We start from the raw sequence: 25,721 nt of genomic DNA, 5'->3' as shown, positions 1-25,721 counted from the left end.
TCGTGTCATCGCCATGGCCAGTACAATGGCCACAGAGAGAGTAGCTAGCCGGTCAGTACATCACAATATAAACATGTCCATCATAAATTTAACCAAACTCTGTAAAATTCTTGTGACATCAGTCTCATGGACTCTGTCCCTCTCTCCATGACTTCCAAAGTGAGCGTACTATTAGCCCATATTCTCTTTTGCTGAAATTATTTCTTATTCTTCTGGGGACCCCACTATTGTCATCATAATTATGCGGTCTGGTGCTAAGGGGGGGTCAGGATGTGGCCTTAGCGCTGGATTGTTTATCCCCGTGTGGACAAAGGATGGATGGTGGCATTGTGCCATGTAGCCACAACAATTTACCAAAGCCATCAATACTGTCATCAATTGGCTTTGCAAGTGACTGAATTTTTGACTTGTTGGTCCTCTGGCCAATATCGCACTTTGAGCGTCACTTGGTTGGCTTGTTTACTCTTTGATGAAATGAAAATTTGCCATCATTCCTTTCTTCGTTGACTGACTCTATTGATGTACAAAAGGAAGAAGAGCGAGCATCAAGGAGGTATGGTAACCAACAGCCATTATGGTTGGCCATGCAGGAAAATTTTCAAGACGTGATGATTGCGGTGACAAACTGCATTTGGGTTGTGTTTGATTATGAGAGGGATGGTGGGGGAGGGGAGGAATTGGAACGGCAGTTTGCTTCTTTAAATTATGCTAAGAGATTAAAGTGTGTCACAGTTTAGCATAGCACTTGGTTGCTTTGGCAAGGTTAAGAAAAAAATTGGTTGTCACTCTCCCTCATGTTTCCCATAAACAAGCCAATAGACGATGGTTCCATAGACGTGAGTGAGTGTTATTCGATTTTTTTCTTTTTGGCAGATGAATATCGCGTTCAATGTGCCTTGATTAACCTTAAGTAAGCTCCATTCTTTGTCATTCTCTCTTTAAAATCTCTTGAAACTTGGATTATGTCAATCAAAAACGCTTAGCAATTTTTCATAGATCCTGCAGTTGTTGTTTCTTTTTTTTTCATTTCTTGCATTTCTCTCGTTCTCTTGAATCATTTGCCTGGATGTATGCCTGCTTGATTCTCCGGGCAATTTTCAGCGTATGGGAGGCGCCTTGCCAGCAAATCCATAACTGAGTGACATTTTCTTAGTGTGCCTGTAGTTCGGAAGGATTAATACTTAGATTCGTTTTTTTTTTTTAACTTGGTAGAGGAATGGAGTTCTCATCGTTGGGATAGTGGGGGCAGAAACTAGCGGATTAATTTATGGAAATTTTAGCAAACATTTTCATAGTGTACTTTTCATTAATTTCCTTATATTGAAAGGCTTAGGTGGAATATGGTGTCGTGAGATGAGATGTCTTATGACATATAGTACGAAAGGCTAAAGTAACACAAGGATCAAGGACTGAATAATGGTTGAAAAGGGGATGAGCTAGCAAATTTCATAGGGCGATTTTGTTCCTAAAAAAGTTTTGTCTTTTTACCCAAAGGATAGTGTCATTCTATATTTGTCACTTATCTCTAATGTTATGAGGGATCATGAATCCTATGATACTGAAAGAGTTGTTTAAATCACAGAGCAATGACAGATCATCGCTTCTACCATCGGACACAAACCATTTCAAAATGTATGTTATGATAAATTTAACTAGCATAAGCACTGGTATTTTACAAAGGGTTCTTAACGGGTTAATTGCACTTTGATAAGATGAGCAATGCATGGGTACATGATTTTAGATATTCCTGCTTTGATATGACTCGGCTGATATATAAAGTAACAAAGTAACAAACAATGTCGGAAATTACATTATCAAATGACCGTCAAATCCATCACAAGCTACACAAAAGTGGCTATGCGGTATTAAGGCCCATTCCTGGGAAAGCGCCCTCCTGAGATGATCGAAATTTTGGTAGTTTTTAGTGCTAATCTTACGATCCAAAATGCCAACTTGAGATCCGGAGATTTTAGTGACCAATGTGCGGTACAATGAAGCGAGGATCCTTTAATTCCTTTAAGCCTTTCTTCTCGTGCCATAAGTTTTCAAAGAGATAATCTTTAAATCGGTAAAATTAATCGAATATAATTTGAATTTAGTTAACTTTGTCCCTTGATTTACCTAAATAGATGTTCTTACTCAATTATGCTTCCCATTATATTTCAATGGAAATGCGAAGTCTCTGTTAAAGGTAGAGAATGCAGTTACCTAGGTATGACTATGATAATGAAGAATGTCAAGTCAAAGAGCACGAATGTTAAAACGCTTCCTTTAGTTTACAGTTTCTTACAGTTACTAACTCCATTATCCGTGTGGTTGCTTCCATTTTTATGGGTAGATATATATATGCATAATCCCTTAAAGAATATAATGCATTTAGTAACGACAATGCAAAAACGAACAAAAAGAGAAAGTTCAGAAAAATAAGCGACCAAATTTTCTTTAACCCTGCAGAATTCTCCACTTTCATTTGATGTAATTTTTTCCGGTCTTATTTTCGATGTGTTAAGAAAAAACTTGGCGTTAATTTTAATTAGCATACATTAGGCAAGACAGCCCATTTTTCCCATGTATTATTAAAGCCCACATTTACAGCGGATGGCAACAACACAACGAGACCCCCCTCCATCTGATGAATATTCCCATCGTGCAATTATATGCCAGTAGGTGATCCCTGTTGCCTTGTTTTCACTTGAAGCAATCTCTGTGTTCAAGTTCCGCTTCCTTTTCGTTGGATATTCTTGACAACGGCCAAAAATTTCAGTTTCTTAAATTAAATGCATTTTTGTTTTGATTATTCCTCTGCAGTGATTTCGTCAGGGGTGATGATGCGGGGGTTATCGTTAATGCACATTTCTTGGATACACTGTACGTGTACTAGTGCAAGACTAAAACTGTAGATTATTTCATGACGACAAACTTCCGAAATAGCTTCAAAACTAATTTAAACTTTACATTAATCACAACAGTAATGATTCACAGTGGGGCGAAAAAATTCAAAAAAATAATTACAAGATAGGGGTATAATGACAAGTCTTATCACAAAAACAGCTAAAAATTGAAAACTTTGTTTGGCTATTAGTTCATTCAAATTCATCAAATAAACTTTCATGTTAGTCAAAATGGACTAATCGATTATTTTGAAGGCCAACATCGAATAATTAATTTTTAATTTTGCTAAAAATCGATTTTTCGTCTCAGTTAAAATCATCTTATAATATTTGCAAAAAATAATAATCGAGTAAAAATTTTTGACCTATCTCGAAAAGTCGACTTTTTCAAAAGTCATAAAAATAGAAAGTAAATTAAATAAAATTTTATAAATTCGCAATTCCACTGTGCGGTAGCTAAGGTTACAGAAGATTCACTACTTTATAGATAAAATATTGGCTCTTCGATTGCATGGTTTACATGCGCGGTTGTAACAGTTGCTAGAATTCTACCAAAAATGGTAAATTTTTTACTGTTTGGTAGATTTGTAGAATTCATGATGTTTTGGTAGATTTTGCAAAATATTCCTCTTCAACTAAGAAATACTTCACAAATTTTTTATAGAAATAACATTTTGACAAAATTTTCTATTTAAATAAAATTTTGACAAAATTTTCTATTTAAATAAAATTTTAAGAAAATTTCTATAGAAAAAAATTTAAAAAATATTCTATAGAAATAAAATTTTCTATAGAATAAAGTTTTGATAAAATTTCTAAAGAAATAAAATTTTGACAAAATTTTCAATAGAAATAAAATTTTAACAAAATTTTCTATAGAAATAACATTTTGACAAAATTTTCTATAGAAATAACATTTTGACAAAATTTTCTATAGAAATAAAATTTTCTATTGAAATAAAATTTTGACAAATTTTCTAAAGAAACAAAATTTTGACAAAATTTTCTATTGAAATAAAATTTTGACAAAATTTTCTATAGAAATAAAATTTTTAAAAAATTTCTATAGAAATAAAATTTTCTATTGGAATAAAATTTTGACAAAATTTTCCAAAGAAATAAAATTTTGACAAAATTTTCAATTGAAATAAAATTTTGACAAAATTTCTAAAGAAATAAAATTTTGAAAAAATTTTCAATAGAAATAAAATTTTAACAAAATTTTCTATAGAAATAAAATTTTCTATTGAAATAAAATTTTGACAAATTTTCTAAAGAAATAAAATTTTGACAAAATTTTCTATTGAAATAAAATTTTGACAAAATTTCTATAGAAATAACATTTTGAAAATTTTCTAAAAAATAAAATTTTGTCAAAATTTTCTATAGAAATAAAATTTTGCAAAATGACATGTCTTTGTTTGGTAGTTTTTTTTGGTAAAATTTTCTCCAAAATTTTGGTAGATTATTTATGGCTCGAGCAGCAACTGTTTTTACATTTTTTGGTAAAATTTTCTCCAAAATTTTGGTAGATTATTTATGGCTCGAGCAGCAACTGTTTTTACATTTGAACGGAAGTAAAAAATTCCTTAGTTTTTGGTCTTTGGAGTCAAGAGGAAAAATCTTAATTATTTTGTAACATTTTATCGACTCTATATTTCCATACATCAATATGGAAGATTACTGCCATAGTCCATCACATACGATCTGAGAATAAAAGAGAGAAATCCTATTTTGTCTTTTATTCCCTTCATTGCCGCAACTGCATTTAAATGGACACTTTTCGTTGACTTTTAGTTTCATGAAGATGACGATAGTTTCTTAGCCAACCATCCTCTTGTTCTTTCGTCCTAGATTGACTACGGCTTTCATCATATCCCTGTCTGGTTCAGTTTTCTAGATTTTTTTTTTTTATCGTAATTAAAAAATCAGATTAAGAATTTTAGTAGTTTTGTATAATCCATGCCACTTGGCTTGATTCAAAATAGAAAATGGGATTTTTTTGTATAAAGAAGAGAATGGTAAAATGCAAATTTTTTGCGAAATTTCCACTGAATATTAATGGCAAATGGAAAATAATCATCCTGGAAAGGTTCGCATATGTTTTGAAAATTAATTTGAGAATTATGGCAAATTGTTGGGGTAGGAAGAATAAAAAAAAAATAGTTCTATGGAGAATTGAGAAAATTGCCAAAAAAGAAAATGTATTAATGTTGGGCCTAGAAGCGTTATGATAGTTCTTATATTGATTGTCTCGGACTGCCATCAGTCTTTCCTCAATTTTTATAAAGTTTGATTTAGATCTGTTTTTGCTCGGAAATATAGCTTGGGCAAGTAAACTCAATTATTTGTTAAGGACAGCGTTAAGTTTTAATTGGGACATTCAATTATTTAAGAGGAGTCGTTGATTGATATTATCTATTCCGCGATTGAAGCAAAAAGTAATCAGATCAATTAATTTCGTGAATGAAACCAAAACATATATTTTTTATTCAGTGTGATGGAGAAGGCTTGGGCCATCCAGTACTAACTAGGGCCATCCAGTACTAACCAAATTTAAGTTTCTTTCTCATTTGTAATTCAGCAACCTCAATCGCAGTTCCATCTTGACGGGAATTCTTTCCTAACCCAGTTTACAGCCCAATTGATGGCACATGTCAGTGTAGTTGGAAAATGAAAAATATTGAAATTCCCTCCACATGCGCCATTCGCAGCCACATTTACCTTAACTTTCGTTGCTTCGACTTGAGAGTAAAACTGCCATAAAATAAAAAAATACACATATCTAAATTTTTCTTTTCAAGTTTCTGCCTTTGCCCCTTAAAATGTACATAAAGTTCAAAGTCTTAAAATCTGCATCCAAGAGGATTTACCATCTAAATACGGAGCGAACTTTGATCGAAAAAAAACAACGACAAAAAGAATCCTTTCCATGGTGGAGCATATCCTCGGCCGCAAAAACTAAACCGAATAGAGGAACATAAATACAAGTGAACAATCAACACAGATAGTAATAACAGAATGTACCGGCACAGATATTTTTTGAAGAAAAAAACCTCAAAAAAATCTTCTTTTTCGACAAACTATTTGAAATCTGTGATAAGATTTAGAATTTTAATAACTTCAATTTCTCTTTTCTTTCGATACATAGTTTATGGTCTTTTTAATTTAAACTTTGTATCGTTCGATCCTTTTACTAAAATTACATTCATAGTTTATGGCTTCTGGTTTATCCATATATCGGTAGATGGGAAGACAGCGATGACATTTAGACGGTCGTTCAGCGTTTCCATTTGCCATCCCAACCCAAATGATGCATTACTTACATGGGGAGTTCTAAAGAACATGAGCATCATTCAAGGCCGAAAACCTGCAGTGAAAATGTTGTAATACTTTACCTTTTCCAAAATTGATTCACATACTTCATGGCAATCAGTCGGCAATACGGTTTTATTGTTTTGTTTGTTTTTGAAAATGGTTACCCTTCTGAACAATTCCAAGTGGAGTCACGTATATCAATATGAGACTGCACTTCTAGAGAATGAAAAGCGTAAAACATTGTAAGTACTGAAGCCTATATGAGAGTTAACTCTAAACAACGCTTATAAAGGGTATGGATCCAAGGTAAGCATTTTAACTCATGCCTCTATGTACACAAATTGGATATGCCTCTGTGTACACAAAGGGGATGTGGTCCGTGTCATAACTTCAGACAAATCGGTGGTTTTAATTCGTATATGGGTCACCGTTGCCACAATGAATTTATATTTTGGACCGAAATTTTTCCGAAATTGGACCAAAACTCGTACCAGCGGACCATTTGTCCAAATTAAATTAATATCATTTAATAGCTAAATTTTTCCAAAATTTTACTTCGATAGAAAATTTTATCAAATTTTTATTTCTATTTATTTTTATAGAAAATTTTGTCAAAATTTTATTTATATAAAAAATGTTGTTAAAATTTTATTTCTATAGAAAATTTTATTTCTATAGAAAATTTTGTCAAAATTTTATTTCTATAGAAAATTTTGTTAAAATTTTATTCCTATAGAAAGTTTTGTCAAAATTGTATTTCTATAGAAATTTTTGACAAAATTTTATTTTTATAGAAAATTTTGTCAAAATTGTATTTCTATAGAAAATTTTGTCAAAATTTTATTTTTATAGAAAATTTTGTCAAAATTTTATTTCTATAGAAAATTTTGTCAAAATTTTATTTCTATAGAAAATTTTGTTAAAATTTTATTTCTATAGAAAATTTTGTCAAAATTGTATTTCTATAGAAATTTTTGACAAAATATTATTTTTATAGAAAATTTTGTCAAAATTGTTTTTCTATAGAAAATTATGGCAAAATTTTATATCTATAGAAAATTATAGCAAAAGTTTATTTCTATATAAAATTTTTGAATAATTTTGTATCTATAATTTTTTCTTAAGTTTAATTCTGTACAAAATTTTGCCAAAATTTACTTTTATAGAAAATTTTGTTAAAATTTTATTTATACAGAAAATTTTGTCAAAATTTTATTTCTATAGAAAATTTTTAAAAAAATTACCGATTTGACGAAAATGGACCAAAATCAAGAAAATTCCATTTGGTCCGACCATTGGACCAAATTTAAAAATTAATAATTTTTTGGACCAATTTTGGTCCGATCGGACCAAAGTGGCAACACATATATGCGTGCAAGAGTTTTCGAGGTGATTTGAATCCCAATTTTGAAATGCATCGTAATCCCAGGGCATTGGTGCTGTGTACGTTGACTCTTCTCCTTTGGTATATATAGCCATCAAATAATTTTTACGAGTTTCAATGTAGTCGCACATCGGTTTTTGATGAGCCACGTCCACAGCTACCACAGGGGATACAATATACAGACCTTCATTGAATATGTGCGACATAGGAATTTGCAAAGAGCGAATTGGTCATTTGTACTATTAAATTTTGGGATATGAAACAGGTTTTGGTGCTCTAATTTACCTCGTAAGCAAAACCAGCTAATTTCTGATCATTGTTTGACGATGCCAACGAAAAATTTCGTCACAGCGGCGACGACAACGAATGCAAAAAATATTAAAAAATGTGCTTGAACCAAGACCATTGAAATGGACCAAGACCGAAAGTGGCCAGTTACCGAATATGATTTTCTCCAATGAGAAGTCATTCCAAATTGAGCAATTTGTGGATAAACAAAATGTCGGGTTTACTTACCAAAGAAAATGTACACCACCAGAACTGAAGCGCTACCGATGATAATGGTGTGAGCTGCGGTACCGGCGATGGTCGCTCCTCGCTTGTATTCATTAACCGTAGGGTTGCAGATATTATTGGGAAAATATTCTAAAAACAGTATTGAAGTCCTGAGCATACAAATATTTTGGTTGCAACCCATGGACATTCCAAAGGACTCAGTACGCATCTACCTAGAATGCCTTAAAAAGGAGGTTCCTCACTTCATTTCCATCATACAACTATCACAAAAATCTACTAAACCGCAAATGTGAAGTTCACAATTTTCAAGGATTCACAAGTTGTAAGCCACATTTGCTACATTTATGAAGGTAAAACGAGTATTTACTATGAGGAAGGTTAGGTTAGGTTATGTGGCAGCCCGATGTATCAGACTCACTTAGACTATTCAGTCCATTGTGATACCACAGTGGTGAACTTCTCTCTTATCACTGAGTGCTGCCCGATTCCATGTTAAGCTCAATGACAAGGGACCTCCTTTTTATAGCCGAGTCCGAACGGCGTTCCACATTCCAGTGAAACCACTTAGAGAAGCTTTGAAACCCTCAGAAATGTCACCAGCATTACTAAGGTGGGATAATCAACCGCTGAAAAACTTTTTGGTGTTCGGTCGTAGCAGGTCGTAGCAGGCGGCATGCTAACCATTGCACCACGGTGGCTCCTACTATGAGGAAACGATTCGATGATCAACTTGGCATAGAAAAACGGATCCTTTCAATTGGTAATGCATCGGCCAAATTGGAAGTTTCGCCCACATCTACCGTATTCCACTGATTAGAGCCCGTACGATTTGTTTTTGTTTCCGAAAATCAAAACAAAATTAATGTGCGGGACACAAACACTAGTCGGACGCGCTCCGAAGAAGGCGAAAAATATCCCATCGGGGTATACTCTATTTGCAGAATAAAAAAGTGTTATTTCAGCATGACAACAAAGCGTCTCGCACCTTCCGCCTGGCCATAGTCAAGTTCGTAGACTTGGGATACAGCTACCCCATCCTACGTATTCTACTTCTTTTTTTAACTTAAAGAAGTCACTCGTTGGATGCAATTATATATAGAATGGGAGATTTATTGCCACCATAAAGGTATGTTTTGCAGGGACCGATAAAACAAAGTGTATCCGGTAGAAAGGGAACCAACATTGAGCTCCTCTTTATAGGCCTACTATCGTATTATAAAGGGTGATACGGTCAAAATTTGGTCAAGGGAAAACGCGTGTAAATCGGTGAAATCGTTTATTTAAAAAATCAAATTAAATTTCTTTTTCAAGTGCAATTAGTATAAAATTCAGGAAAAATATTCGGTAAGGCTTTCGCTTTTCAAAATCCGAATTGACGTAGGTTTCGTCGTCCATTACCACGCACTCAAACTTCGTCAGCATCGTCGTGTACAGCCTCCGGGATCGCGCTTTGGCCGTCGTATTTTGTTTATCATCGCGATTTGGAGTCACTACCTTCTTGTAAGCCGATAGTCCGGCTCGTTTTTTGGCTCGATGCACGGTTGTAGACGATACACCCAGCTTATTTGCGGCATCTCGGAGAGAGAGGTTAGGGTTTCGCTAGAAACTACCGGCAACTCTCTTTGTCGTCTCAGCGGCTTCCGGTTTTCGATTTCCCCCCGATCCAGACTTCCTGGCTGTCGACAAACGTTCCCCAAACACTTTAATTACATTTGTAACGGTTGATTTGGTAATTTTTAGCGATTTTGCCAGCTTTGCGTGCGAGTAGCTCGGATTTTCGCGATGCGCGAGCAAAATTTTGATACGTTGCTCTTCTTGCTTGGACGGCATTTTGACAACTGAAGAGTGAATTCCAAAATCAAAATAGGAGCAACATTCTACACACACACACACCTTCAAAATGAGGGGTGTTCAGGTTTTTTAAATGTAAAATTGAAAGAAATACGTCAAATTTATATTGACCAAATTTTGACCGTATCACCCTTTATAGCCCCATAAAAATAGATATCGATATCATTTTGATTCCTATATTTCTTCCAATTCAAATTTATTTTATATAATATAAAGACCCATCCATTAATGAACCTTGGAGTTTTTTTTATCAATCCTCCCAAAACTCCATACAGCAATAGCATCAATAAAAAATTTCCTACACGCAAAGAAAAAAACGTTTGGAAAACGTGTACCGAAAACGTTTTTCTTTTGTTAGAGTTTTTTGAATTGCTTCGAAAAATTTAAACTTTTATCATCAAAAAAATTCGTTTGTTACAAAATTTTTATTTTTTCAATAAAAAAATTTATTTTTGAAATAACAACACAGTCCATTTCGTTTATATCAAACACTGTTCTTTTCTGACTTTAGGTCTTTAATAAGACACATTTTACAGTTTAAAATTTAATATACTACAATGTAATGTTGAACATTTTTTCGGAATCTTCCGAATATATCTGGAATATATGTAAAAAAAACAAAAGCAAAAAAAAAACTTTGGCCGATGCAGGGATCGAACCCACGACCCTTGGCATGAGAGTCGGACGTAGCTACCACTGCTCCACGGTGCCAAACTAAATGTTTGTTTCTGTTAAATAAACTTTGTTTATTCGGTTCGTGGGCGCCGCAAGCTAAGCTATATAAATATAACTTATATGGATATTTATCTATTGATGACCATAACAGGTACATAGCTCAGTGGTTAGTGTGTTGGCTTACAATGTGCATGGTCCGCGGTTCGATTCTCCGTCCAGGCGAAAGGTAAAAAAAAATTTTAAAATTTATAAAATCGTATAATTTCTTCTACATTGTTGGTATTACAGGAAAAGGTGTTAAGAACTAAAAATCCTCGTGGATGTGAGAAAGATGTGAGGGACAATGCAATTAGCAAGAAAATAATGTTTTTTTTTAGGCTAGTCTTTATGAAATTGTTTTTACATCCTGGAAAAGAATAAACGTTTATCACAAAAAGTATATACTTTTCTTCCAAATACACTTCCTTACAGCGAAAAGTAAATGAGAAACGAACTTTGTTTGTCCAAAATTTCGTTTGGGAGGAAAGAATTATTTTTTTGCGTGTATTCTCTTTTTTGTGTTATCAACACAAAACTAGAGAGGCTCATACAAATATTGTCTTTAAGAACATCCAATGATGAAGGGTTCCTAATATGCACTACGGCCTATCTTTTTGCAATATTTACTTGGTTTTCTATTCACACATCTGTGTGGGTACCATTGGGGATGACATGGTAAATCGGGTTGATATTCGTTTTTTACCTTTGCATTCAAGGATTTTCCATATGAAAAAAAAAATTGTGTAACAAACATTTGTTTGGTGTGTGTGTGTATGCCTGTTGTTTGTTGAGGGAGGCTTTATTCTCCGACTGCTCCTAAGCCATAAAACGTGACACATGGCTGGTATGTAGCGAGATTTTAGTATTTCTAGGAAATTGAAGCAAATAAGAGTTATTTTGCATATAACACATGTTAAAGAAAGACAGAAAAGAGGGTTTATTCGATGGTTTTTTCTACATTTTTATCAATGTTCACTTAAAGTTTGTGAAACACTTTTCATCTGCCAGCAAGAGAAAATGTTAACAAATTTACAAAATTGCATTTTTTAAAGAGCCGTTACCATTGCATAAAGTTTTTCAATGTCCTTGCGATAATCGTCCTTGTGTTAGATCACACGTAACAACTATGCATTTATTTTTGTTTTCCATTCAGTTTCTGAAGCGCTAAACAATTTTCTCCTTTTGATCCAAAAAAAGGACTTTGGCATTTGGAAGGATTTTTTCGAGAAGTTTTTCCTTTTGTCCTATAGTAACATTGTCTCTTAGCAGCTTTTTATTGGTATCTGCCTTGGAAAATTTTTACTGGAATTTATGCCAATTTTCAGTCGAAGAAAACAAACTTGTTTGCTATGGTGATGTGCTAATTTTATCATCAACTTGAAAATGCGACAATTTCCTCTTTTTTTATTATCTTGGAATTCAAGTTTGACTGCAAATGAACATTTATTGGCAAAAGTTTTCCATTTCAGTCTGCAAATGAGATTTGCTAGAGCTAAATTTGAAATTGTGTATTTTGGTTTGCTTGGTCTGCTACAGTTTTTTTAGCCAAATGTTTATGAAAAAGGCTTAAAGTTTTATGTTCATATTTGGAACTTAACATCTTTGCGTTATATTTTCTAAATGCAGAAAATGGTTAAGAATTTTATTTCATATTTAAATTAAGATTGAGATTTCACCCTTTGTGGCTACATGAGTATCTAAGACTGCCACCGACTTCCTGACTTTTTTAAAAAAGTAGTCTAGGTTAGGTTAGGTTAGGTTAAAGTGGCAGCCCGATTAAGATTCAGGCTCACTTAGACTATTCAGTCCATTGTGATACCTCATTAACTAAAAGTACCTATTACATATGGGCACTTCTAGTTTCAACCGCTGAACCTTCTTGATTATTTTTCTTTGTTGAACCAACCAGATTGTTCCAAAAACATTAGCAGACTGCTAGGTTAGGTTAGGTTAAAGTGACAGCCCGATTAAGATTCAGACTCACTTAGACTATTCAGTCCATTGTGATACCGCATTAACTAAAAGTACCTATTACATATGGGCACTTCTAGTTTTAACCGCTGAACCTTCTTGATTATTTTTCTTTGTTGAACCAACCAGATTGTTCCAAAAACATTAGCAGACTTCTTAAGTTAACATTTTCCAGATCCGCCAGTAATCTGAAGCTATATGCTCCTAAAAGTTGCTTGCGCTTTACACAAAATGCAGGACACTCACACAAGAGGTGTTTAATTGATTCCTTTTCCTCCGCATCATGACAGCTCATACAATAGTCATTATAATTCGCGCCTATAGTTTTTGCAAAATCGCCTATCAGACAGCGACCCGTTATAGCCGATATCAGGAGTGATATCTGACGTCTTGAGACGTCAGATAGCATATCTAGTGTGCGGTTTAAGTTTAAATGGGGCCATATTTGCTTGGTGTCGTTACAACCCTTGCAATTCTCCCATCGATCATTTGCCATCATAACAGCCTTCTCAGAAGTAGTCTAGCTTTATCAAAATGTTTTGGAGGCTCATGGACTATGGTTATATAAGGGAGTATTTGAGTTGAAAACAGGGTATAATAGGAGGTTTTTCCCCATTGTCCTAACTCTTTTGACCCAGTTTTTGAAGACGACCGAATTGGTTTTCCTTAACTTTTGTCTTACTGCACACGCACCCTAAAAAATCGCCTCTGTCTTGCCATACTTATATTTTTATACCCTCCACCATAGGATGGGGGTACATTAACTTTGTCATTCCGTTTGTAACACATCGAAATATTGATCTAAGACCCCATAAAGTATATATTCTGGGTCGTGGTGAATTTCTGAGTCGATCTGAGCATATCCGTCCGTCCGTCCGTCTGTTGAAGTCACGCTAACTTCCGAACGAAACAAGCTATCGACTTGAAACTTGGCTCAAGTAGTTGTTATTAATGTAGGTCGGATGGTATTGAAAATGGGCCATATCGGTCCACTTTTACGTATAGCCCCCATATAAACGGACCCCCAAATTTGTCTTGCGATTGCTCTAAGAGAATCAAATTTCATCCGATCCAGCTGAAATTTAGTAAATGGTGTTAGTATATGGTCTCTAAGAACCATGCAAAAATTGGTCCATATCGGTCCATAATTACATATAGCCCCCATATAAACCGATCCCCCGATTTGGCTTGCGGAGCCTCTAAGAGAAGCAAATTTCATCCGATCCGGCTGAAATTTGGTACATGGTGTTGGTATATGTTCTCTAATGACCATGCAAAAATTGGTCCACATCGGCCCATAATTATATATAGCCCCCATATAAGCCGATCCCCAGATTTGACCTCCGGAGCCTCTTAGAGGAGCAAAATTCATCCGATCCGGTTGAAATTTGGAACGTGGTGTTAGAATGTGGTCTCCAATAAACACGCAAGATTTGGTCCATAGCCTCCATATAAACCGTTCCCCAGATTTGATCTCCGGAGCCTCTTGGAGGAGCAAAATTCATCCGATCCGATTGAAATTTGCAACGTGGTGTTAGTATAAGGCCGCTAATAACCATGCCAAAATTAATCCATATCGGTCTATAGTTATATATAGGCGATCCCCAATGACACAAAAATTGGTCATTATCGGTTCATAATCATGGTTGCCACTCGAGCCAAAAATAATCTACCAAAATTTTATTTTTATAGAAAACATTGTCAAAATTTTATTTCTATAGAACATTTTGTCAAAATAAACTTTGTCACAATTTTATTTCTATAGAACATTTTGTCAGAATTTTATTTTTATAGAAAATTTTATCCAAGTTTTATTCCTATAGAATTTTTTTTCCAAATTTTACTTCTATAGAAAATGTTGTCAAAATTTTATTTTGTCAAAATTGTATTTCTATAGAAACTTTAAACTTAATTATATACGTATTTAATCGGCCTTTTTTAGTTTAATATATACCACGTATGGACTATGTGGTATATATTACGGTGTTAGCAAGTTTTAAGATACCTTGTCATCGGCAAGTGTTACCGCAACCCAAGTAATTCGATTGTGGATGACAGTCTTCAGTAGAAGTTTCTACGCAATCCATGGTGGAGGGTACATAAGCTTCGGCCTGGCCGAACTTACGGCCGTTATACTTGTTTCCTCTATTCTCTTTCGCTCTATCTGACGTTTCTAAAGGTTTATAGCGGCCGAAATGTTTGTCTGTCCAAGGCTTCTATACTTACTTTGACCTTACGGTCGATGAATACGAGCGGGGAGTGACTATCGGCCCACTTGGAAAGGCTCTCTCATCGGAGTAAGCCAAATGCGGAAACTGACCAATTTCGTGCAAGCAAAACAACACCTTTCTATTTTTTGGTTATCGGCGAGCTCTTCCAAGTGAATGTTGATCAAATCTGGCCTTCACATTTCGGATCATTTCTGGTGTTGTTACTGTTTTGTTACCTTCTTCAATAAAATTAACTTTTCTGGAATAAGTCTGTCAGCTGTTAGATGAGTGGCTTAAAAAATGATGGCAACCTGAAATTGCAATACATATCAGCTACCTTGTAATCATATAATTAACGACAATGCATATAAAGTTCTCTATGGAGCAGCTTAAAAACTCACTGAAACAAAGCATGCCCGGTTCCAAAGATTTTGTCTTTACATTAAAAATGTTGGTATTGATTCCGAGTCAAAGAAGCGGAGGATACAAGTAAGGATACTTTTAAGACAAAATTCTTTTTTAAATTTGGGTTTTGTGTACTTGCTTCTAGGAAGCAAATTTTAATTTTTCGTTTTTCCAGCTTTTTTTCTTCAAAGGCCTTTAAAAACGAGTTAACGACAACTTTATTTTCCAAATTCAGACTCGACTTTCAGTAGAAATTGTGCTATGTTTCAAGTAAAAACGTCTTTAAAGAAAAGTGTTGAAAAACATGTCCCATATTTGAGCGTTTTTTTGCTTTGTAGTCCAGATGCAAAAAAACAATAAATTTAAAGACAATTTCATTAATTTAAAAGAATTTATCTGAATAATTAAAGTCAAGTTGACCTTAGCCCAACAATTTTTTCTTTCATGTTATGATACCCATTTTTAAGTCAAATCACTTAATTATAAGGACAATACGACTTCGTTGAAAAGTTTGTCGACTTTTGGACAAGGAAAACAACTTTATAAAGGGTGGTTAAATTGTAAGGGCCGATGTTGAATGTGAACCACACCTAAACGCCAAGTTTTTTTCCGAATTTTATTTGACATTTCTCTATTTCAGACTTACTCAATTTGAACCATGGAGAGATACACAACAACGTGTTAAATGGTTCCAAGAAATGGCAACAGTGGATGATAAATTTTTGAAGAAAACCATCTTCAGTGATGAGGCACATTTTCACCTCAGTGGATTCGTCAATAAACAGAATTGCCGCATTTGCGCGAATGAGAATCCAAGAGTGATTGTCGAAAAACCAATGCACCCACAAAAAGTGACTGTTTGGTGCGGTTTATGGGCTGGCGGCATAATCGGGCCGTATTTTTTTCCAAAATGGGGCCGATCAGGCAGTTACTGTGAATGGTGTTCGCTATCGTGAGATGATAACGAACTTTTTATGGCCCGAATTGGAAGATATGGATGTGGACGATATATGGTTTCCACTTGCCACACAGCTAACGAAACAATGGCTCTTTTGCGCAACAAATTCAATGGCCGTGTTATCTCACGTAATGGCGATGTCAATTGGCCGCCAAGATCATGTGATTTGACACCGTTGGACTATTTCTTTGGGGTTATTTGAAAGAAAAGATGTACGTCGATAAGCCAGCAACAATTCAAGAGCTAAAGGATGAGACAATTCGACACATTAACGGCATAGAACCTCCATTATGCCTCAGCGTCATCGAAAATTTGGACCATCGCATGAAGGTGTGCCACCGAGGTCGCGGCGCCCATTTGGCCGATATTTTGTTCCATACATAATTGCGTAATACCAATATATCATAATAAAATAAAATTACAATAATTTCCTAAATAGTTTGTGTTTTATTCAAAATCAACATCGGCCCTTGAAATTTTAACCACCCTTTATTAGAGAAATGCGACTTCTATGCTAAGCTAAATTTGCATTCGTATTTTAAAGACATGAAATCTTTGACCTCCCGACAATATTTTTTTCAGTGTAATAAGTTATGTTCTATTTTTCAAACCTTATCTCCAACCCCATTAGCTTTTATAGTTTTCTTAACATAGCCCCTAAAAATAGACACCAATTGTTTTTTTTTCGTAAATACTAAATTATTTTCTAACGAGTTTAAATTGTCATTTTTCAATTTCAGTGATTTCAAACAGCGTAACTCTGGTTATGGTTCAGCTACTACTACAATGGCCAATTCTGCAAATCTCAATTCTCCTACTTCTCATCGCTCTACCACAAGTAACAACAACAACAATAACAATCCAGATGGGGTAAAACCTAGATCCTCGGTATTTTGTTTACACGGACAGCGCCACATAGAGGGTAAGTAGACCAAAAAGAAAACTTATGTGTGTGTGTCTCAGTGAGAATAAAAAAAAAAACAAAGTAATCCAACCAAAATAGAACAAAAAGACACGTGAACACAATAACAATGTGTGATGAATAACTGTGAAATCCAACAATGTTGAATTGGACTGTCACACAAGTTAAAATCATAACAACTTTAGCATACACTGAGGATACTATGTTAGGAACAGTTTTACCGATGACATAGTCTAACATTAATTTTATCTTCTTTTAGTTAAAAATCTTTGAAATTTAATATTGAGAAAATTAACCCGGTTATCTACTATGGAGCATTCTTCATGCATACTTTTAGGCGGTAAAAGCATACACTGATAATATTATGGTAAATACAAAAGAAAAATTGTTTAGAAATATATTATTCAAAAAAGTGAAAAGTATTACATTTAGTGGTACAACAAAAAGTTGGCACAAAAATATCACCGTTTGAAAAAAGTGGCAAATTTGTCACTAAAGTGGCACAATGCTAATATTTGTTAGGAATTTTTGGAAATACTTTTGTTTATTACTACGTTCATCCAATACTCGAAATCTAGATTTCCAAATCTCATCTGCATTTAAAAGCGAGATTTGAAATGTTACGAAAGCAGATTCTAGCATAGGGTTGGCCTGTCACAAACTGTGACTTTTGCGACATACATTTGCGACTGCGCAAAAGTCGTAAACCTACTGTAACATAAACCTAATTTTGAACAGAAGAAATTCTGAACATTTTTTAATTTAGTTTGACAGCATTCGCTGTGAGTTTCTGCAGAAATTTGTGAAAGTTTTCCCATGGTCAAGCCTATTTTCTTAGGTGGTATCGGAATTCCCGTTGGTGAGTGTGCAAAATACCTTGGTGTTATATTGGACAGGAAACTGAACTTAAAGCTAAGAAAGGACGAGAAAAGCCACGGTTACCCTGTACTCGTGCAAAAGGCAATAGGGAAAATGTGGGGACTAAAACCGAAAATTGTGAACATTCCTAAGAATTGAAACTTCTTCGCACATACCATCGTCTTGGATATCATCGAATTCGCTGCCTAGCTGACGCGACTAAAGTATTTTGAGTTTGCGACTTTTGTTACTTTTTCTACATTTGCGACGCGTATGTGACGTTTACAACTTTGCGACAGTCGCAAACCTAAAAAAGTTTGATACAGAACATCTCTGGTGTGAACGTAGTATTGGGAGTTTATGAACCTTTTATGTAGAAATTTGGCAGCTTTTTTGGTATTGCAATACCAAATTTCATTGACATTGATATACTAAATTTGATCAATTAAAGAGTTTATTCTTCCCGTGTACGATTTCAACTTTCGATTTCTTTTGTTACTTTCTCTCAGTGTATTTATTCAAATTTGTTGCAAATATACATGCAATATTTAGAATTGTATACGATTCCCTTTATATTTGCGTAAAAAAAAATCCAGAGATTTATGATATTTTTTGGTCCAATGGTTGAATGTGAATGCTGCAGGTTTTTGTTTCACTGGTGCAGGCAATTGCAATTTCGCAGAAATTCATATGATGAGTGAAATATGTTGACATGATAAAGTTTCTAACGTGACTCGCTGTTATTTTTTTCTGGCTTTATTTTTTGGCTTCTAGATGAAGGCAATGTGATTGTGTCGGACATCATAAAAATAAGTACAAATTTTAATTTATTTCACATCAAAAGGTTTCACAGTCATCCAGACGAATGGTCGAACGCACCAATGGTTAGACAGTTGCGTAGAGCGGTCGATTTGAATGTTGATGATTCTACGGATTTAGGGTGATTTTACCAACCGAATTCTGTTTTAAAACTCAATTTTAGTTTTTAATTAAAATTTCCAGGGATTATGGATTGGCCGTGCGTTTTTTTCGTATTTCTCAGTGAGCTTAAAAATGTTGCCAGTTTTTTTCTGTCTTGTTGCTTCTGTTGTTGGTAGGGAGTTTAGGCAACATTATTTTCAGTGGTCAATGATGAGGATGATGGCATTGCTTTTGGTTCCGTCTCTATGACGGTTGGTCACGCAATATGTTTTTCTGTGTTGGCAATTGCCTTCTTGTTTTTAGTCCCATAGCTTTTTGTTAGTCGGGGCCTCATGGAACAGTGAACGTTTGTGAATATTTCTCATGGAAACTGTTAACAATTTAAGTAGCATTCGCATTCGTTGAGTAGGCATATTTAACTAGAATTACCAGATTGGACTATTGATGGAAAGCGGATACAAAAAAACACAGTGATACTACACGGACGAAAAAAAAAACATGTTTTTCATATGTTTGGGTATAAAAATTATATGTTTGGAACTCAAGTTTTTAGCACATTATATTTAAGTGTATGCCTACACTTAAATATAATGTTCATAAACTAGCATAACATGTTTGGATCATATATGTTATTATGTTAGAACATATTATGTTTGGGACATAAAATGTTTGTAAATATAATATTAATTTAGAAATATCCTATACACGTATATGTGTTTAGAAAGAGAGACCTACACCCTCAAAAAAAAAAAAATCGTTTCTGTAACATATACCCTAAACATATTTTGCTTCAAGCATATATATTTTCAGCGTTGGTCTAAACAAAAAATTTTTTGTATTGTTCAAACATATTATGTTTCACCTTAGGGCATAAACAGGTAGTAAAAAAATTTTAATGAAATTTTCTTTGTGTGGATATATTTTTAAGGCGCCAATTGGTTACTTCCATTATTTTACTTGCAGCATACTCTCTAGGTCTCTCTTTCTAAACACATATATGTTTATAGCCTATGTCCAAATTAATATATGTTTGCATTTAAGCATATTATATTTACAAAAATTATATGTCCCAAACATAATATGTTCTAACATATTAACATATATGTCCCAAACATGTTATGCTAGTTTATGAACATTATATGCTTGCGCTTAAAAATATTGTGTTACAAAAATTTAGTTCAAAACATATAATTTTTACACCCAAACATATGAAAAACAGTCTTTTTCATCCGTGTAGAGAGTATGCCGCAAGTAAAAGAATGGATGTAACCAATTACCGCCTATATATACACAAAGAAAATTTCATTAACATTTTTTTTCAACCAGTGTATGCCTAAGGTGAAACATAATATGTTTGAACAATACAAATAATATTTTGTTTGGATCAATCCCGAAAATATATATGCTTGGAGCAGAATGTGTTTGGGGTGCAGTCAAATTTGATACCAATTTAGATCTTACTAAATGCCATCTAATATCAAGAAAACAAGGCCATATATTTTGTTTAATATAATCCCAATTATCATTTCAGTCATTACATCTGGCAAGTCTTAATTTTTCAGTAATAAGAAATTACTTAAGCAAATACACAAATCCCAACTGATTTACATTTAAAGTGATTTATCCGTAAAATTTGTGCAAAAACAAAAACGTAATACTTCCATAAGCTAGTTGCCAAAATGGGATTGGCAACTATTACACGAAACCCACAATCTATCCATGTTGTTAATGGGAAAACAAATTATTCGTAAATTTTAGCCAAATTAATTTTTTTTCGTTTTATAAAAAAGATCCAAAATTATTTTTTTCATTTTATAAAAAAAAATCCTTTAACGATAACGCATATTTAAGTGTTTAAGGGGGAAATAATTCATATCCTTATTTGTTGATGTGTCCCGACATAGATACATTGATGGTCGTCTGCTGATGGATATCTGCTCTCCTCATTCACTTCCTTCGTTTGATGACTCCTAACGATGGAAGACTATTTTGTTGGACGTGGTCGTTTTATTTAGCAGAAAATCTACTGGAGGACTGAGGGGGGGATCATTTTTTCATTCCATTTCATTTTGTATGGATGTCTCCTATTTTGTTGGCCATAAATATAAATTTCCATTTTTGCTACAATCAACTCTCTACTCATATGTCATCAGTTAGTAATTTTGGTGAGTCTGCCACAGAAAATACATCCATTCGTCGCTCTGTCTATGATCCTTGTTTCTTTTTGACGATGTTGAAGGACACAAATTTGTGGAAATATGTCGGGATATATTCCGCAGAGCAAAAGCTAAAAACTAAATGGACATGTACTCTCCACTAAATGGCCATTCTGGTTATCAGCCTGTCCTACCATTGCTTCATTGCTTTCGTAGGGCCACCAATGGCCATGTGGATTGGGGTACAAAAGTGTGTAATAAATGTTGCATTTACTATCACAGACAGCTAATCTAAATTTATGTATTTTGAATGATGAAAAAATGGCATACTCTTTCCAGAAAGAGACGGGGAGCGAGAGAGAGGGAGAAGGGGGATAATATGCTTGACAGAAAATTCGGAGTTTCAAATGTTGGCTCAGAGCTGCATCACCCAAAAAGCTCCCTCATCAAAAACTTTGGAAAGAAGCAAAGAATAATGTATGGAACATTTCGAAACATTTTTGGTCATTCATTTATATGAGCGATGGGCACAAAGGGTTCCCAACACTATGTAGTGCCCTCACAGAAATCTCCAATGGGGTACGATTGAGTGTGTGTTTGAGTGGCAAATGCAATTCTGCATATCTTGTTCGGTATTCGCATTTTGGCCAGACGCAGGATACTTTAATGCTTGGTAGTTTGTATTCATCATTTACTCCATGATTCATTTAATGATTATATATATACATATCAGTTCGAAGTTTTGATATTTTGCACCATCTGTATATTAGGGTGTAATGGAATTCGATTGATGTTACCAACATGGATCTTAGTTGGTAAGCTGTTATTTTTCCGTTCATCAGCCAATTACCTCCAAAGATAGTTACTAAACCTTGAAGAAAAGTTTGAAGAATTTCCGCAATATCGAGAGATATTGTAATATCGATTCCATGTAAAGATGTGTAAGTAACCAGACTATTGAAGCATGGAATGCATAAAAAATCTACCGAACACTGGGAGAAATTGTGAAATACTGACAAATGGCAGATGTTTTATTGATACAAGATGAACTACCAATAAAACTGTTTGGATGTTCAGTCGAAATCGGAATAAAAACCCCTATGACCTAAACCTTCCCGAACAAATTCAGTGAATACAGTGTGGCTGATATGTAATGCAACAAAATAAAGTTGCAATGGACTGAATAGTCTAAGTGAGCCTGAAAATAAATCGGGCTGCCAATTTAACCTTTTACCTAAAAAGCTAAATATATTTTTTTAACTTTGTTCAAAGACAATAAATGTTGGAAATTACATCAAAGTTTAAAGTCACTTTAGATATATTGGAAGTGGCTACCTTTGACCCGAAGTGTGGTCTTCAAACGGTCAAAAAAGTCATCACACGCAGCCATAAGCGTAGGAAGGCCTCTGGGGAGGGGGCTTAGACCCCCCAGAAAAATTTTAGCCCCCCCCCCAGAATTTGAAAACCTATTTACGATTTTACATTTTTCTAAAAATTAAACAAGTATATACAACTGCACAAAGTTCCGCTAAGGACTTTCATGCACAATCGAATTACTTTGGTTGTGGTAGCAGTTGCCGATGGCAATGTTTGAAATCTTATATTTATAAAATCTGTGGTTGAACTTTTGATTTAGTTGAATAACTAAAGCTCCTTTATTATTTTGTTTAGTCTGGTTTAGTCAATTTAATTTAAAAAAATAGTAATTGATACTATTCTTTCATAAATTAATATCCCAGCAAAAAAAGCGTCGCCAAAAAAGTAATGAAAATGTTCTTTTTGGATCCGGAAGTGATGCAAAATTGACGCAGAAGTGATGAATTTAACATGGGCTTGTCATAGGACGGAAGTCCTCCATTTCAACAGCCGTTGCATTGAATTTGCATAACTTCTTTAGGTGTGATCCGAATTCAATGTTTTTGAAGGCAAATTAAGAAATTCTGTAATATTTTGTCAAAAAAAATAATTTTTAATATTTTTAATGGATTCTAACGCTTGTCGGAAACGTTTGACCTCAAATATTTTCAAAAATTCACAATTTTTTCAGATTGGATTTAGCATTTTTTTCGACAAAATTTAAATGATTTGTACCATTTTATAAATTCTTACTCTGTTTTTAACCTATTTGAAACAAAAAAGTTAAAATTACCCATTAAAAGTATGAAAAAACCAAGTTATAAAAAATTGAATTAAAAGAACTTTCTGGGTAGTTAAAATAAAGAACATCATTGGGAGTACATCTTCTGGAAGTGCTTTTAAAGTTGTGCCTTTGGAAGAACTTCCAAATTTTTTTGCTGGGATCTTAATAATGCTGCAAAAAAGCATAGCCAAAAAGAAGTGAAAATGTTCTTTTTGGGTCCGGAAGTGGGGCAAAATTAGCGGAGAAGCGATGGATGTAATATGAAATTGTCATAGAACGAATGTCCACCGTTTCAACAGCCGTTGCAATGAATTTGCATCACTTCTTAAGTTGTGATCCAAATTCAGTGTTTTGAATGTGAATTAAAAAATTTTGTTATATTTTCCCAAATAATTAATGTTTATATTTTTTATGATTTTTAATGCATTCTAACGCTTTTTTGAAACGTTTTCCCTCGAATATTTTCAAAAATTCTATAATTCGAATTTAGCATTTTTGTGGCAAAATTTGAATAATTTGTACCATTTTATTTATTCTTACTTTTTTTTAAAGAAAACAAAAAAATTACGCATTAAAATATGAAAAAAATGAAGTAAAAAAAATCCTGTGTAGTTAGAATAATTAAGTTTGTGCCTTTAGAACAACTCCCAATTTTTTTGCTGGGAAAAGTGTGGAACTACTTTTAGTTGCTTTATTATAAATTAATTGTCGAGTTGTTTTGATGCCTAAATTGTTATTCATTTTTATGAAATAAAACATTAATTGGATCTAAAAGTTCAGTCTATAAATGTTCAGCTAGGGGGGCTATAGCCCCCCCTAGGAAAATTGTCTAGCTACGCTAATGCACGCAGCACGAAAGTGTCTCTGCGACATTTTGGCTCATTCCCAGTGCCAACGTTACTCTCATCCAATGTCCCAGGCGCAAATGTCTATAGGATTGCAATCCGTAGATTTTGGTGGTTATTGTGCGGTAGAAATGAAGCCACGAACCTCTTTTTTAAACCATTACTAATTGCCGCGTGCTGCGTGCGATGGTGCTGCTTCGGACCTCTTTGGCAAGTAAATCCCTTCGAGTCTACTTTGGCAAGTAAATCCGAAAAGTGATATACAGAAATGATCGCAACCTGAGGTTGCACGCAGAGAAGGAATATGATCACCTCAAACATGTTTTAAGAGCAAAATGTTATTTTTGGGTGGTGACCATGTAACATGGTTGGCGTAACCATGTTATTTTCTTGGAAATTATGTATCTGATTTCGGAAAGCAAGTTATGTTTGACGAGAAAACAACATTTGTATGACAAACATGTTACATGGTCACCATACAAAAATAACATTTTGCTCTTAAAACATGTTTGAGGTTCTCATATTCCTTCTCTGCGTGTAGTTGCAATACATATCAGCCACCCTGCATAAGCGAATCGATATCCACCACCTTCTTATATTCTTATATATCCTTCATAAACATCCAATGAGTGGTAAGCATAAAATTTCTCTGATATCAGTGAAACATCCCGATTCAGTTTTCCGCTCAAGTTTAAGTGAAATGAAGAATGCTCCAAAATAAAAAAAAATGAAAAATGATGTTCACACAAAATAAAGAAGAACAAGTACTTTTAGCCATGATAATGCCCCCAATCACACTTGCCACCACGTCATGGTCTTCTGATTTGGCACTGTGAGCCTTCTTTCTTTTTCCGAATATGATAAGGTTCACGCCGGGCTCAAATATCAGTTAAGTGTATTGAGTTAAAAAGAAACTATGTTGAAAAATAAATTGCCACCTTTTCAAAATGTAGGCTTATCGGACCAATCTTATATGTCTGCTCTATTGTCCCGAAACATTCGAATATGTTCCCATCGTAAGGTTGTCTCTGTATGCTTTTATTTGTTCTTTCCAAACCCCTTCAGCGTTTTACCCATCCTAGGAAAGAACATGGACACTACCAGAACGTAAAGAAGGCAAAAAAAAAAGAACATTTCAGAGTTATAAATCGTAATGAAATGGTCGTAATTTATAATTTAACATGGTCACATAGCACATCATTTTTGTTTAAGCATTTGTTCCTTGTTTCGTCGGCAACGAACAGCATGGTAAATTGAGAAGCCTACAATGAATCCAAAGGATATTCTAGGCAGGTCCCTTTTTTGCTGCCTAGTCGAGATACATAACAAAGAGCAATGAACAGGGGACTAGCACCTATTAGGGTAGATAATTGAACAACTTTGTAAATAAATTTCCATTGGATTATTGTAAAAACTATTCTCAGCTTAGTTATCTCGGTTGGTATTTAAAATAAAAATAAATCACTTGATTTGTTGCAGAGTTAGGGTAGGGACAAAATCTCTAAACATAATAAAATTTAGAAAATTTTGCAGATATGGCAACATGTTGGATTTCATTTTTAATAACTGTTTTCATTTTATTTTTATTTTATGTTTTTTGTTGTTTTGCTCGAATATATAGCAAATGAAACATTTCGTAAATATTTTTAAATGGTATAAAG

At 34.1% G+C, this 25,721-nt stretch overlaps 1 protein-coding gene across 1 annotated transcript in view; it reads left to right on the top strand.

The window, feature by feature from the left end:
• ZnT35C (solute carrier family 30 member 3) overlaps window positions 1–25,721 on the top strand; it is a 182,609-nt gene that overhangs the window by 3,668 nt on the left and 153,220 nt on the right. The window contains exon 2 of the mRNA XM_075293067.1: window positions 16,959–17,140. Coding sequence (XP_075149182.1) covers window positions 16,959–17,140 — 182 coding nt within the window. The remainder of the gene's footprint in view (window positions 1–16,958; window positions 17,141–25,721) is intronic.

The sequence above is a fragment of the Haematobia irritans genome, chromosome 2, assembly GCF_050003625.1.
Source record: "Haematobia irritans isolate KBUSLIRL chromosome 2, ASM5000362v1, whole genome shotgun sequence".
Taxonomy (NCBI): Eukaryota; Metazoa; Arthropoda; class Insecta; order Diptera; family Muscidae; genus Haematobia; species Haematobia irritans.
This window is presented reverse-complemented; position numbering and strand designations above follow the sequence as displayed.